The sequence below is a fragment of the Pinus tabuliformis genome, chromosome 4_1, assembly GCF_031772625.1.
Source record: "Pinus tabuliformis cultivar Carrire ecotype Pingquan chromosome 4_1, CPIR1, whole genome shotgun sequence".
Taxonomy (NCBI): Eukaryota; Viridiplantae; Streptophyta; class Pinopsida; order Pinales; family Pinaceae; genus Pinus; species Pinus tabuliformis.
The window spans coordinates 174,999,535-175,013,880 of record NC_142303.1 but is presented as its reverse complement, the minus strand read 5'-3'; the positions used below and the strand labels follow the sequence as shown (position 1 = coordinate 175,013,880).

The following is a 14,346-nucleotide window of genomic DNA, read 5'->3' as shown; positions in this document are numbered from 1 at the left end:
TCATTATATTTTATAAACTATATTAATTTATGCAGGTCTATATACTTTGAAAACCACTATTTTGTGATCCTAAAATCTTATTGCTTTGGCCCACATTTCACAAATGTTCTGTAATTTTTACTGCTGCGGTTGGAATGGAAGAGAACAAAAGTAAAGGAACAAAGGAATATAGTCATCGCAAGCAAAAGAATATAAGAACTCAAAACATCGGGTTGGATCAAAGGATCAGAATAATTTTTCTTGCAGAATTAGATCCGTCTCTTTCCAATATAAATATCACTAGCAACATGGTTACAACATAATATCATATCTATTTCAGTGTTATCACAAGATTTCTATTCTCAAATTTTGCTCCTGCTACCTTCCCTTGCATTTTCGAGGGCAAAGTAATGACACGTCTTTGATCACCCGATTCTACCAGCAATTCTGATCCTCCCCTCCACTGCACAATGCATACAAATTAGTGTGGGCTTAAACAGAAACATAGTAGTGATATTTTTTCAGAAAATTACCATAAAATATATTTATTCAGAAACATTAAGAATTTGACCTTCTTTCAAGGAAATCATCTGTATACCCAGTTCAAAGTCCCAAATATAATTGAATCTAGTTTTCAACTTCACCGGATTAAAAAGATGTTATTCTTTTTTTTAAATATATGCTTAAAATGCTTTTTGTATTATAGGTGAAATGTTGGGATCCTCCCTAGGGGTGTAATAAAGTGTTGAAGCCTGAAGGGCACATAGTGGAACAATAATACTAGAGGCCATTCAATGTGAGGTGGACTAGATCCACTTTATTATTAAATAAGCCCTACTGGTAGTTATTATTGAATAAATGCAATGGGGTCACATTAAAAAAGGTCCACTAGGTAGTTATGAGGTTGTTATGATTAGAGTATAAACAAGGAAGGAGTCTTCATTTTGAGATGTGTGAATGAATATTATATTTCGAGCTTAGCTCATTAGGAGGTTGCCTCCTTGAAGAGGCAAGTGAACAGAAGTGGATTCTTTCCATAAAAGGATAAAATGTAAGGTGTTGCCCTACCTTAAGAGTTTTGCAAGGAACATTTATATCTTATTCTTTGATATATTGTATGTGATAAGATACAATAAGCGGTATCAAAGCTCCTTCTTGGGCCAAAAGGAAGATTTTTTTCCCTAGTTTGTAGGTTTTCAAAGGAAAAAAGAGGGTCGCAACACTTAGAGCAATTCCTGTAGCTTTTCGAGCAAAGTTTGAAGAAACCAATTGTAAATATGAGATCCTCTCAGAAAACAACTGATTTGATTAAAATATATATGAATAAATTTTAAAAAATTAAAAAAATGTTTAAATCAATATTCAGCAAGTAAAGATATTGCTGATTTAAAATCAACTATTTTAGGGTTTTTCTTTGATGGCCACGTAGACTGCAGAGTTGATATCTTTTGACAGGGTGCTCAAAATGCCATCAGACCATTGCCATTTGATAGAGGAGTTTTGGGGGTTTGATTTGACATGTTGAATGTCGTGTTTCCTATCAATATCAAGTGCCCTACAGTGCTTGCAAATTTCTACTCTCGAATCCTAATGAATGTAAAGTATGGGCAATGAGGTGGAACATTCCATTGGAGGCACGAATGTTGCTAGAAAACGTTATCAAGGATCATTCTAAGCGATGCCAATAGATAAAAGATATCAAAGTGATACTCATTAAATCTAAGAGACCTGTACTATGGAGACAACAGACTGATGTTATGAAAATCGTGATAATATCACGATACGAAGAAGTTTACCCTCAACGATATTATTGCTGGTAAAAGTCGATGATATTTTTGCCAATGATAATATTGTGATATTATCATAAAAATTGTGATAATATTGCGCAACAAGCCAAAAAATGGCCTGTTGAATTTTCATTTGCACCCTAGATTTGGTCTATGGCTAACTAGGCACAAAAACACACTAGGAACCCCCAACTTAAATTAAGTACACAGATATATTGAGCCCAAAGCTCGATTTTGTTTTAGTCCATTAATAAAAGAATCACGGGGTTCCCATACGAGGGATCATGGCCCTTCAGAGCACTAGCACAACTAGTATACATAGCATACACAAGATAATGGCTTGAGGTCAGATCCATTAGATCCTCAATCTTCCCATCACATCAAAGAACAAATTCTTGACTTGCTGTAGCAGTAGCTTGCTTGCAGCCCTTTCTATCCTCTTGGCCCTTGACGTACCTGGCTGTCCTTTGCCTCCTTCACAAAGTGACTAGGGTCTTTTCTAATCTCTGTCATACAACTGCACACAATGCATCCAATCCTTCAAATACACTGCATTTATCAGCCTTCGAAACACTTCAGCTACTCACAGTTGATTTGCCCTTCAAACCACTGTATACTCAGCCACAACCTTGCCGTTCAAGGCTCCTTTTATGAACAAACTTTTGATATGCTTCTCAGCGCTACTTTTTCATAGAATAGTAGCCTCATTCAAACCCTTGCAAGATTCTCTAAGGCACCACAAACCTCACTGTTTGCTAATCTAAGGCTTTTCAGCCTTGATCTAGGGCTTCGACCCTCCCCCTGATCACAGTTAGAAGTCAACTAGCCTCCTCAACTTCAAGGTATTGGCCTTGTTTGTGTAGCAACTTGAGGCCTCAAGTACTCCTTCAGTACTCTTTGTCTACCCAAACAAGAGTTATTCCAAGCCTTCTCCAACCCTTGGCTTACTAGTGGTCACTTATCTCATTGCCCAAGCAGCCCTACAAATCTCAGCCCACTATTACCAGACCATTAGGCCTCTGCAAGACCCTTGATCTGTCCACTATAGCCTTTTTAGGCCCTCTACCCCCCTTTAATTTTACCGTTCTGCCTACTATACTGATTGTGATTAGCTTGATCCAACCTCGACCCTTCTTGTTTCTTTTCGATCTAACTTTATAGATCTCAGCCCAAACTCGACAAGCATCCTTTTGCTTCTATAGGAATTCTAATAGGTTGTACTAGCCCTAATCTATCCTCGGCCTTAGCTCTGGCTGCCCTTATCAGACATGAGGCTTGTACTTTTTTTTTCCGAGGAAAAAAACGAACTTTTTTATAAGGAATAAAAAAGTTACAAGCACATGAGTTAACATTCCAGAAACTTCTGTGATCTTGAGACCATCATCAGTCCTCAAGGAGAGAGACATACTCCCCTTAGAATCACCAAGCCAAACCAAAAAGAAATAAACTCTTTCTCGCTTACTTACAGCGCTGTGACGTTGCCTTTTATAGACAACTCTGTCAAAAATTTTGGAACATGACAAAATAAATCGTGGGCCTCCTTTTTAAAAAGGAAAACAACCCACTGATCTCCCTGTTTTGCAAATGTTTGTTTCCAGAAAAGCAGTCCCGAAACAGGAAATAGAAACCAGCAATGTTTACATTTGACCGAACAAAAACGGATATAAGTAGACTGTCTATAAACCCAAAAAACTGAAACATCTGATATTTTAAGAAAAGGTTAAGTGTGAGGAGGGAGATCCGACACACGGATCTGATCATGCATCTGTTCAGTTATCCTCCACGAATCCACAGCGAGCTGCAAACCCTCTTTAGAAAGCCTATCTGCCTCTTCATTCCTGTCCCTGTAAATATGATCAATGGAGAAAACATTAAAATGGAGTTTTAAGTTTTGAATCTCTTCCAGAAGCGGCCTCAGCATATAATTTTGACATCTATATTTCCCATTGACCCAGTTTATTACATTCAAAGAATCACCAAAGATCTGTACTGTGAAAATATTTCTGTTTATGAGCCAGCATAAAAGTAGTTTGAGGGCGGACAGTTCAGCAAAGTTGTTTGTTCCGGGTCCTAATCCCACAGCGGCTTTTAGAGAGTGAGAGGGGCTTATATGAATGGAGATTCCAGCACCCGTATTGTTGTTTTGAGCTGCCCCGTCGAAGTAGGCCCATGGAATTCCTTCCCTGATTCGCTCTTCCTTTCTGGGGGCTGAGTTCCGTGATTCTTCAGGTTCCGGGATACTAGACAGAATGGCTGAGCTTTGTATAGCAATCACCTCCGCTGGAGTAAGTTTTTCTCTGAAGATGCTTCTATTTCTAGCAATCCAGATACCCCAACAAATAATGGGGGGGAGATTCCTTAAGTTCCTCTCTGGGTAGTGGTTCCACCAATATTCCCAAGCTGAAAGAAAAGTATCCCCTTCCCATCTAACATTTTTCCCTAATAAATTTTGCATTTCTTCCCAAACTTTCCTTGCAAAAGGACAAGCAATGAACAGGTGAGGAATGGATTCAGAGTCTGAGAAACATAAGGGGCACCTACCTGGGCCCTGTTTGAATCTGGATTGTAGAATATCCCAGGTAGGAATTTTCTTTCTTAAAACACACCAAGAGAATAATCTTGCTTTCTTGGGGCACTTCAGTTTTAGCAGAGGTTTAACCCACCATTCTGGATTAACCCACCCTTTCTTCTTCATTAAGAAAGAATACCCCGCCTTTGGGGAGTAGGCTCCAGATTCAGCATGTGCCCACACCAATTGGTCCGGTCTATCCTGAATTCTAACATTTGATCTCTTTAGCTCCTGAAGAAAACTCCGCCACTCATTCCTCCACCTGGGGTCGATTCCTAACTCTTCATCTGATTTCCATGCTTGGCCCCAAATGGTTGACTGACCCAAGTTAGCAATCTGATTTAGACCATGAATCCCCTTCGAATCCAGATGAGCATTCAGTTCAGGAGAAAGAGCGAAAGATTCGTTGCAGCCCACCCAAGGGTCTCTTCCAATCCTTACATTTTCACCGTTTCCTACCTGCCAAGCCAGACCCTGTTCGATAACCTTGAAAGCCTCTACTGTAGCTTTCCAAATCACAGAGAAATTCCTGCCTTTTTTGTTTGGGTTCCTTATCCAATCTTCTAGGGGCATGGGATCAATATATTTTCGTTTTACTACTCTGGTCCATAGGTTCTCGGAAATGATTAAGCGCCAACCGGATTTTGCTGCTAAGGAGGTGCTGAAATCATAGAGATTTTTTATGCCCCATCCACCCCAGTCTTTTGGCCTTGCGATTTTGTCCCATGCCACCCAAGGAAGCACTGAGTCCTCCTTTGACCCTGACCAAAGGAATCTGCTGCATAGTTGTTTAATCTTGTGGAGGATGCCTTTTGGGATCCATGTCAGGGCTGCCCAGAACACAGGCATGGCCTGAAGGACTGAATTCACCAGAGTCAGTCTGCCTGCTCGAGATAGCCACTTGTAGCTCCAATGGGAAATTCTTTGTTCAATTTTTGCCACCAGCCAGTTCCAGTCCTGCTTTCTATATGATTGTGGTTTCAACCAAAAACCAAGATATTTGAAAGGATTCTCCATTTTACAGGCCTCGAAGGGTAAGTAAGATGAAATCAGGAGTTCCTCCTGTCTGTTGAAACCCTCCAGAATTAGCTGGGACTTTCTAGAGTTTATTTGAAGGCCTGTAGCTTTCAAGAACAGGTCAAGAATACTTTTAAGTTCTTTAATTTCATTTAAACTCCCATTTGTAAATAATAAAATATCATCTACAAAAAGGAGATGGGTAATGAACAAATTTACAGCAACTTCCAAACCTGATCTTTTGGCATTGGATATCAATCTGCTGAGACCCTCAGCAGCTAGGAGAAAGAGCAGAGGAGAAAGGGGACATCCTTGCCTCAACCCCCTTTGACCTCTGAAGAATTGGGAGGCAGCCCCGTTTATTAACACTGCGAAACTTGCACTTGAGATACACCCCATGATCCAGCTTATGAATTCCACCTTGAAACCCAGGTGAGTCAGCAGCATCCTGAGATAAGTCCAGCTGATTCTGTCATAAGCTTTTGACAGGTCAATTTTTAGCACAGCCCCTTTCGAGTTTGATTTTCTGATGCTATGAATGGTTTCCTGTGCCACCCCTATAGCTTCGTGGATTTGACGACCGTCTAAAAAACCAAATTGTTCCGATGAGATGCAATTGGAAAGGATCGGTTTCAGGCGAACCGCAATGGTTTTTGCAATAATTTTGTAGATGCAATTGCACAGTGAAATTGGCCTGAAGTCCTCGAAAGTTTTCGGGGCCTCCTTTTTAGGAATAAGAGCAATGAAAGTAGCATTGAAAGGGGTATAAACCTCACCTTTTCTCCTTGATTCCTCCACCACTTCCGTTAGCTCTTCCCCGATCAGCTCGAAAAAATGAGTGAAGAGTTCAACTGTCCAGCCATCCGGCCCCGGACTTTTGTCTTTTGCCATAGATTTAACAATACTTTCTACTTCCTCTTTTGTCACCTCTCGGAAAAGATCTTCAGCCTCCTCCCCCTCCACAAAACGAGGAAAAGCTTGAGCTGTTCTGATAGTTTCAGCTAAAGAAACCCCTCCTGGGTCTGAGAACAAAGATTTAAAATGATTCTTCCCCATATTTGACAAAGCCTCAAAGGACGAGGCTTCTCTGCCCTCAGGGTCCTTTAGCTTCCAGATTGTATTTGCATTTTTTCGGCCTTTTGCATAGTTGTGGAAAAATTTTGTGTTCTCATCCCCTGCTCTCAACCAGATTGCCCTGCTCTTAAGTCTCCATTCTTCCTCTTTGTCCAATAAGATCTTTGCTCTCGATTTCTCAAGAGTCACAATCCTTTCTTTTGACTCCTGTGTAGCATATGCATCCGCCTCAGGATCTTCTAGAGCTCGGAGTTCATCATCTATTTTATCCAAGACCTCATTTTGCTTTTTCCTTCTTTCTGATGCCCATTCTACAGTTGCTTTCTTTAGTCTTTTTAGATTTTCCATGAAGAGAGCTCCTTTATTTCCAGAAAAGTCTCTGCCCGTGTGTCTCCAAGTATTCCTGAACAGCTGGTTAAAAGACTCTTCTTGCAGCCATGAAGCATTGAATTTGAAAGGAGCTGCAGGTTTTGGGGGAGGTTTGGAAAGTTCTAAGAGAATGGGGAAGTGATCAGAATTTCCCCCTTCACCCACCCATTGCCTGAACATTGGAATATTGGAAGCCATCAAGTCACTGATTAGGAAGCGGTCCAGCCTTTTTGCTATCCTCTCCTCCCCAGTTCTCCTATTCCTCCAAGTAGGCTTGGCCTTTATAATATTTACATCTATCAGCTTGTGGGATAGGAGTAATTGAGCAAAATAATCTGATAGGGGGTCAATTCTGGCCGAGGGTCCCCAAGCCTCTGCATTCCCTAATGAGAAATTTAAATCACCTCCTATTATCAGATTTTTCCCTTTCATCAATTCTTTAGACATGAACGCGTTCCAGAAAGCAACCCTTGCCTGACAAGGCCCATAAACATTTACTATCAAGAAAGAGAAATCGAAATCTGGGTAATTAACCTCCATACCCAGCACATTGGGCATACCCCAATGGCTCAAAATTTTCAATCTGCCATCCCTGCAACCGATGGCAAGACCACCCGAGTGGCCCTCTGCATCAAGGGCTACAAAAGTCCACCCCGGGAGGAAAGATCTGAGGACTGGTTCAATATCTACACCCCTTCCCAGAGTTTCTTGAAGAAAGACCAGATCCGGGTTATAGCGAGAGATTAATTCCTTCAATGCCAGTTTTTTGGGTTTACTGGTTAAACCCCTGCAATTCCATGATAAACAGATCATTTTATAACCGCCTCAGGGGGTTTTGCTGCTCTAAGCGCCCCAGGAATCAACATTTGCTTGCCGTCAGCCACATCAAGTTTTGCTTTGACTTGGGCTTTGGACAGATCTGACTTCCTTCCTCTGCCCCTTTTATGAGAGTTTCTAGACGATGAAGGACCCAAACCACCCACTGGTTCCCCCAAATCAGGGAAGAGATCAGACTTTTTGCTGAGGGATCTAAGGTTATAAGTGCGAGCAGGGGTGGAGCCACCTGAGACCGGGATTTCTAGGGAAACGACTTCACAGTTCAGATCGATGGAGGGAATAGCGGCAGTTAATTGTTCAATGTTTGTACAGTCATCTTTGCAATTAGTAGTCAGAGGAGACTCCATAGAAGAGTGGACAATTTTTGAATCAGGAAAACAAACAGAGTTTAAAGGGTCTGATTGCTTACCGGATGGTTCATTAGCAACGGCATCAGTATTTCCCACAGGAGTCTTTTCGGCACCGCTCTGATCTTCGGCTGCTTTGATCGGGTCCCCTTCAGTCTGGGGCAGAGCTTCATCCTCCTGGGATTGTACCCCTTCCATGGGCTTGGCCTCTGAGATTTCCTTCTCCGCCAATTTTGTTTCTTCCCTCATGCTCCTCTCCCACTGCTCAACAGGTTTTTGAATCCTCCTTCTGCGCCTCCCCAAGGGGCAATCCCTTGCTAGATGTCCGTGCTCATGGCATCTGTGACACCTAAATGGTAAAAGTTCATAATCCAACAACTGTTCAAAGACATACTCTCTGTATTGCAAATTTATCGAGTCCACTAGCCCTTCATTTGGGTTCAGACGCACTAAAATCCTTGCCACTGCCCTTTCGTGTGTGTCTAGAAAAGACTTATCCGCTTCCAAGAACGTACCCAGGAGATTCCCGATAGAAGAGAAGACGGAATCCACCCAAAGGAACGGTGGAAGACCAGGTGCCCTTACCCAGACGGGGAATTCCTCCACCTTTTCCTTGGACGCGTCGAAGAGAGGAGACCACCTTTTGAAAAAGACTGGGCGTTTCCCAAAAGCCCAATTTCTTCCTTCAACCCATTCCATGGCTTCTTTGCTGTCAAACCTGATCATGAACCACCCTTTAACCAAAGTGGCCGTTTTGAAGGACTTTGCCGGGGTCTCCTTCCATTGACTCTCCGCCCATTGCTGTAGAAACTTGCCAGAGACAAAACGCCCCCTTACACGACCCACAAGCGTACACTCTGCCACATCCAACGCGTCCTCTACTTGAACATCCATTCCCAATAACAAGTTTCCTGCTATCCTTCTCTTTTTTAGGGATTTCGCCTTCTTACGCTTTTCCCCAACCCTTTCTCGTTCCAAGTCCGCCTCTCTGTCTATGCCTAAAAAATCTGGTACCCTTAGTGCTCCATGCACATTACTCGCAGAGGGGTTACCGTCCTTTCCTGGGGGGATATGGCTCGATACTCCTGCTGGGGTTCCTTCCTTGCCAGTAGACTGGCTTCCCTTCTCTTCCGTCCTTTCAGTGACAGGGTTTTGGTCATCTTTCCCCTGAATAGAAACCTTGCCAAGCTCGGAAAAGACCCCCTTTTTAACCGAAAATGAGGCTTGTACTTGAGACCTTCTTGAGGCAAATTTGCCCTTTTTCCTACACAGACAGCAAGCAACCTTCACTTAGAGACCCTTACATAGATTTCAGTCCTCCTAGCAGATGGTAGCTAGGGCAAACCAACCCTTCATCCACAAAACTTGTCCATTCATAGAGAACCACTCTTATTGAGTTGTCCTTAGCCTCCTTGCTGAGGCAAATCCTAGACTTGGCCTCTTGGATAGACTGCAACTCTTCTAGGGATCTGTGGCTAGGACCTTTAACTCCCTTCCTCGCTCAAATGAAGTCCATCTCACTTGCACACAATGAGCCTCTCCTTTGGCTCTATTTTTACTTTTCTCTTGGGTCATTTAGGAAACCTCTAGATCATTAGGGTTTTAGCCTCTCAACCCATTAGAATAAACAATTAGTTTCTTTAGGTCTCAAACCCATTGCTTTCGATCCAAAACCCCAACTTTGGGTAACTTTCCCAGCCAGTTCCTTTTGGTGGCTTTTCCCTATTGGAAATAGGTTCCGAACTACCCAAAATTCTAACACTCCTTAGTGAGGAAGGTATTTCCTTCACGCTTCTAACTCCATGGCTTTCCTTTGCATAGCCATACCTGTCCTCGCATGTGCCACGTCTCCCATTGTACTTGATCAAGATTTGACTTGCATGGTGCATGATTGTCCTCGCATGCAGCATGATGTTTCCTTGCACCGCCATGAATTCTCTTGTATGGTCCTATGACTATCCTTACATAGGCTAAAAACTCTATCTCATTAGGGCAGTTGAAAATCCTTCGCAATTTCCCACTGAGCCTACACAACCTCCACTGGTTCACTCTGCTTCTTGCACACACTCTGATCCACATGCCTTCAAAGTAGCTTTGATACCATGTTGAATTTTCCTTGGACCCTAGATTTGGTCTATGGCTAACGAGGCACACAAACACACTAGGAACCCCCAATTTACAAGCACTTTGCACAATGAAAATCTACAATAGGCTAAAAACTCTATCTTGTTAGAACCTAGAGATTCAAACTTCCATAGGGCAGCTAAAAATCCTTCGCAATCTTCCACTAAGCCTACACAACCTCCACTGGCTCACTCTGCTTCTTGCACACACTCTGATCCACATGCCTTCAAAGTAGCTTTGATACCATGTTGAATTTTCCTTGGGCCCTAGATTTGGTCTATGGCTAACGAGGCACACAAACACACTAGGAACCACCAACTTACAAGCACTTTGCACAATGGAAGTCTACAATAGTGAAATCAATTAAGTACACAAACATATTGAGCCCAAAGCTCGAGTTTTTATTAGTCCATTAATAAAAGAATCATGGGGCTTCTGTACCAGGGATCATGGCCATTCAGATCACTAGTACAACTAATATACATAATATACAAAATATTAGGGCTTGAGGTCAGATCAATTAGATCCTCAATCTACTCATCACATCAAAGAAACAATTCTTGACTTACTTGTTGTAGCAATCCCTCGCTTGCAACCCTTTATGTCCTCTTTGCCCTCGATGTACCTGGTTGTACTTTGCCTCCTTCACATAGTGATTAGGGTCCTTTCTAATCTCTGTCATACAACTGCTCACAATGCATCTAAGTTCTACTTCTAACCCTTCAAATACACTGCATTTATCAACCTTCAAAACACTTCAACTACTCACAGTTGATTTGCCCTTCAAATCACTGTATACTTAGCCATGACTTTGTTGCCTAAAGCTCCTTTTATGAACAAAATTTTGATATGCTTCTTAGCAATACTCCTTCACAGAATGGTAACCTCATTCAAACCCTTGTTGGCCTCTCTAAGGCACCACGAACCTCAATGTTTGTTGATCTGAAGCTTTTCATCTTGACCTAGGGCTTCGGCCCTCCTCCTAATCACAACCAGAACTCAGCTGGCCTCCTCAAGATCTCAACCCTATCTGTTCGGTAACTTGAGGCCTCTTGACCTCCTTCGGTACTCTTTGTCTGCCCAAACCATAGTTATTCTAACCCTTCTCCAGCCCTCCACCTACTAGTGGTCACTTGTCTCGTTGCACAAGCAACGTTACAAATCTCAGCCCACTGTTACTAGACCATTAGACCTTTGCTAGACCCTCAATTTGCCCACTATAGCCTTTTCAGGCCCTCGGTCCCCCTTTAATTTAACCCTTATAACTACGATACTAACTGTAATTATCTTGATCCAACCTCGACTCTTCTTGTTGCTTCACGATCTGACTTTACAAACCTCATCCCAAACTTGACAAGCCTCCTTTTGCTTCTATAGGCATTTAGACAGGCTGTAAAAGCCTTGATCTATCCTCGACCTCAGCTCTGGCTGCCTTTATTAGACCTGAGGCCTATACCTAAGATCTTCTTGAGGCAAATTTGCCCTTTTTCCTCCGCAAACAACAAGCGACCTTCACTTAGAGACCCTTACACAAATTTCAGTCCTTCCGGCAAATGACAACTAGGGTAGACCAACCCTTCATCCACAAAACACATCCTTTCACAGAGAACCACTCTTATTGAGCTATCCTTGGCCTCCCTACTAAGGCAGATAATAGAATTGGCCTCCTCTTAGACAAACTGTGACTCTTCTATGTAAGTTTTTGTAGCATTGAATAGGTGTTCTAGTCTTGATTTGTGTCTAAGAAACTAAGGAACACGAGATCTTCAAAACCTAGAAAAAATTTCACGAGATAAGCTTGCAAAACACCTTAATTAAATTAATTAACCATCATTTAAATTTTTCCTAACTTAGGAAAACTGGTTAATTAATAGGAATTAATTAAGGAAAGTTGAAGAAGCTCTAGAAACCCACATAGATTGAGTTTGAGACGATCATAATCGTCGATAACGATTTAATCATGGCCATTGGTGATCTAACAAGAGATTCTAAGAGCAGGTTGATGGGGATGAAGAAGACACACTTGAGCATAGTTGTGACTCGTGAGACATAGGGAGAGCAAGTTCCTTGGCAAATCAAACTATCCACTTGCAGAGTTCGAGCCAGAAGGAAAGAAGAAGAAAGAGGGAGCAGTAGTAGTAATTTCCGGTGGAGTTCTAGTGTCAAAGAGTCAACAACAAGAGGGTCGTATTATCCTCAGTGAGGTTGCACAGAGGCAGTGTGAAAGCTTTAGAGGGTAGTTTGATTCAGCTGAAGGGGAGGCCAGTTCAGGTGTTAGTGGTCGGGAAATTTCTAAGAGGCCAAGCAAGTCATCTCTAGAGGTAGAGTTAGGCAGAATAAAAAATTTGGGCAGCTCCACAGGTAGTGCGAGTAGGGCGTGTGTGTTAGGATATTCCGACACATAGGATATAGTTAAGTTCAACTTGGTCTAGTATAGAGTTAGGTTAGAGTTAGGTAAAGTGTGTTTCTTTACCGTTGTACATTTTGTAACTTACAATCCGACGGTCACGATATGTAGTGATCCGACGGTTCACTCTCACCTCGGTATTACCGACACTTGATCCGTGGCTTGACACCCGATTGGTCCATGAGTTCTATTTAAAGCGCATGGAGGGTCATTGTTCGTGTAATCTGTGCATGAGAGAAGCTTATGTAAATTTTCATTCTTTGATTAATAAATTGTCTGTACCCACGTTGGGACAGGCCGTGGACTGTTTCCCTCCTTGCACTCTGAGGGTTTTAACCACGTCAAAAATACTGGTGTATTGATTTGAGATCTGGTTGTGAGCGGTGTCCTTTTGGTATTCTTCTGTGGAACTTACCCTGTAAATTCCTACATGGTATCGGAGCTATTTGAGGGCCGCGTCCGTTGGTGATCCAAATCTGAAGCCGGTAGAACTGCATGCGGCTGTCGTTTCCTAGATCTGCTGTTTCTGACTGCTTTCGGGCCGAGAGGACTGCTCTGTTGCATTCGGAGCATCTGTTTCAGTGAGGAACCCCTTTCGTTTCACGCGAAAAGGTTTCCGGTAGCCCTAGCTGCGTCATTTTTCAGATCGGGAGGTATACAGTGTTTTTTTTGCAGTTTACTGTCATTTTCTCTCTGCTTATTTCGGTTTCGGTTTATTTAGCCTTTTTTTTCCCGGATCTATACCTTTCATTTCTGCGTATGCTCTTTGCCCTGCGACTCTGTGCGATCTGGGCAAATCAGAAACAGAAAGAAAGGATTTTTCTCATGCGTATGCTCTTTTCCCTGCACCTTAGTGTGATCTCGGAAAATCAGAAACATTGAGGAAAATATTTAGTTTTTTGGCTAAAGCTAACTTCGAGCCGTAAGGTTCGTTTTTCTTTGGATATTCGTGTTGGGTTTTGTGTTTTGTGTTTTGTAGGGGAAAAGAGTCTTCCCAAGGCAAGCACGCAAATCGAGGCCCCCCCCCCCCCCCCCCTCTCTCTCTCTCTCTCTCTCTCTCTCTCTCTCTCTCTCTCAAATCTTTTGTATAGATCAATTGGTTCAAAGACCTTTTAAGAGAGTAGAGGTCTTGGGTTCAAGTCTCCATTTTGTGGGGGCGGATTTTTTCATTCCCGCACATTCGCGCACTTTGCCGGCAACATCAACAATTTTTTTTCAAAAAGCCATAACTTCTTCATCCGGAAGCCTTTTTCAGAGCCGTTTTTTTTAAAACCGCCTATTTTTTCGAGATCTATCCATTGGACCACTCACTTTCAGCATCTTCAGCTTCAGTTGTTTTTCAAAAATGGAAAGTCCATGCCAAGTCATTCTTGACAGCACTAACTACTTCCAATGGGTCGCCTACATGGGAGATTTACTTAGAAGTAAAGGTCTCTTCAGAATAGCCACAGACCAAGAGAAGAAACCCAAAGATGAAGACAAGGCCGAAAAATGGGAAAATCGACAAGATCAAGCACGTGGCTTGATAGGAATGTCTGTTTCTCCTGATCTTAGATTCCACATTGCAGAAATTGAAACTCCTCATGAAGCATTAGAAAAACTTGCTAAAGTTTTTGGGATTAAAAATGAAATTAGATCCCATCAACTTGAAAATGAGCTGCTTACTTTGGATCCTAATAATTTTTCTTGCATTGAAGATTTCTTGTCAAAATTCAAGAACCTTAGATATCTCTTGGAAGGTGTTAAAGTTAAGAAAGATGATGGTAACCTTATTTATTCCATCCTCACTAAGTTAGGGCCAGCCTACTCTGTATTTGTTTCCACTTTCCATTCTAC

The 14,346-nt window shown here is 42.2% G+C and overlaps 1 protein-coding gene across 2 annotated transcripts in view; it reads right to left on the bottom strand.

The window, feature by feature from the left end:
• Positions 1-212: 212 nt before the first annotated feature.
• The window catches only part of LOC149174755 (P-loop containing nucleoside triphosphate hydrolases superfamily protein), a 77,478-nt gene continuing 63,344 nt past the window's right edge, over positions 213-14,346 (bottom strand). For both annotated transcript variants that reach the window (XM_089419401.1, XM_089419402.1), the window contains exon 7: positions 213-442. In XM_089419401.1, the coding sequence (XP_089275527.1) occupies positions 311-442 (132 nt within the window). In that variant the 3' untranslated portion in view covers positions 213-310. The remainder of the gene's footprint in view (positions 443-14,346) is intronic.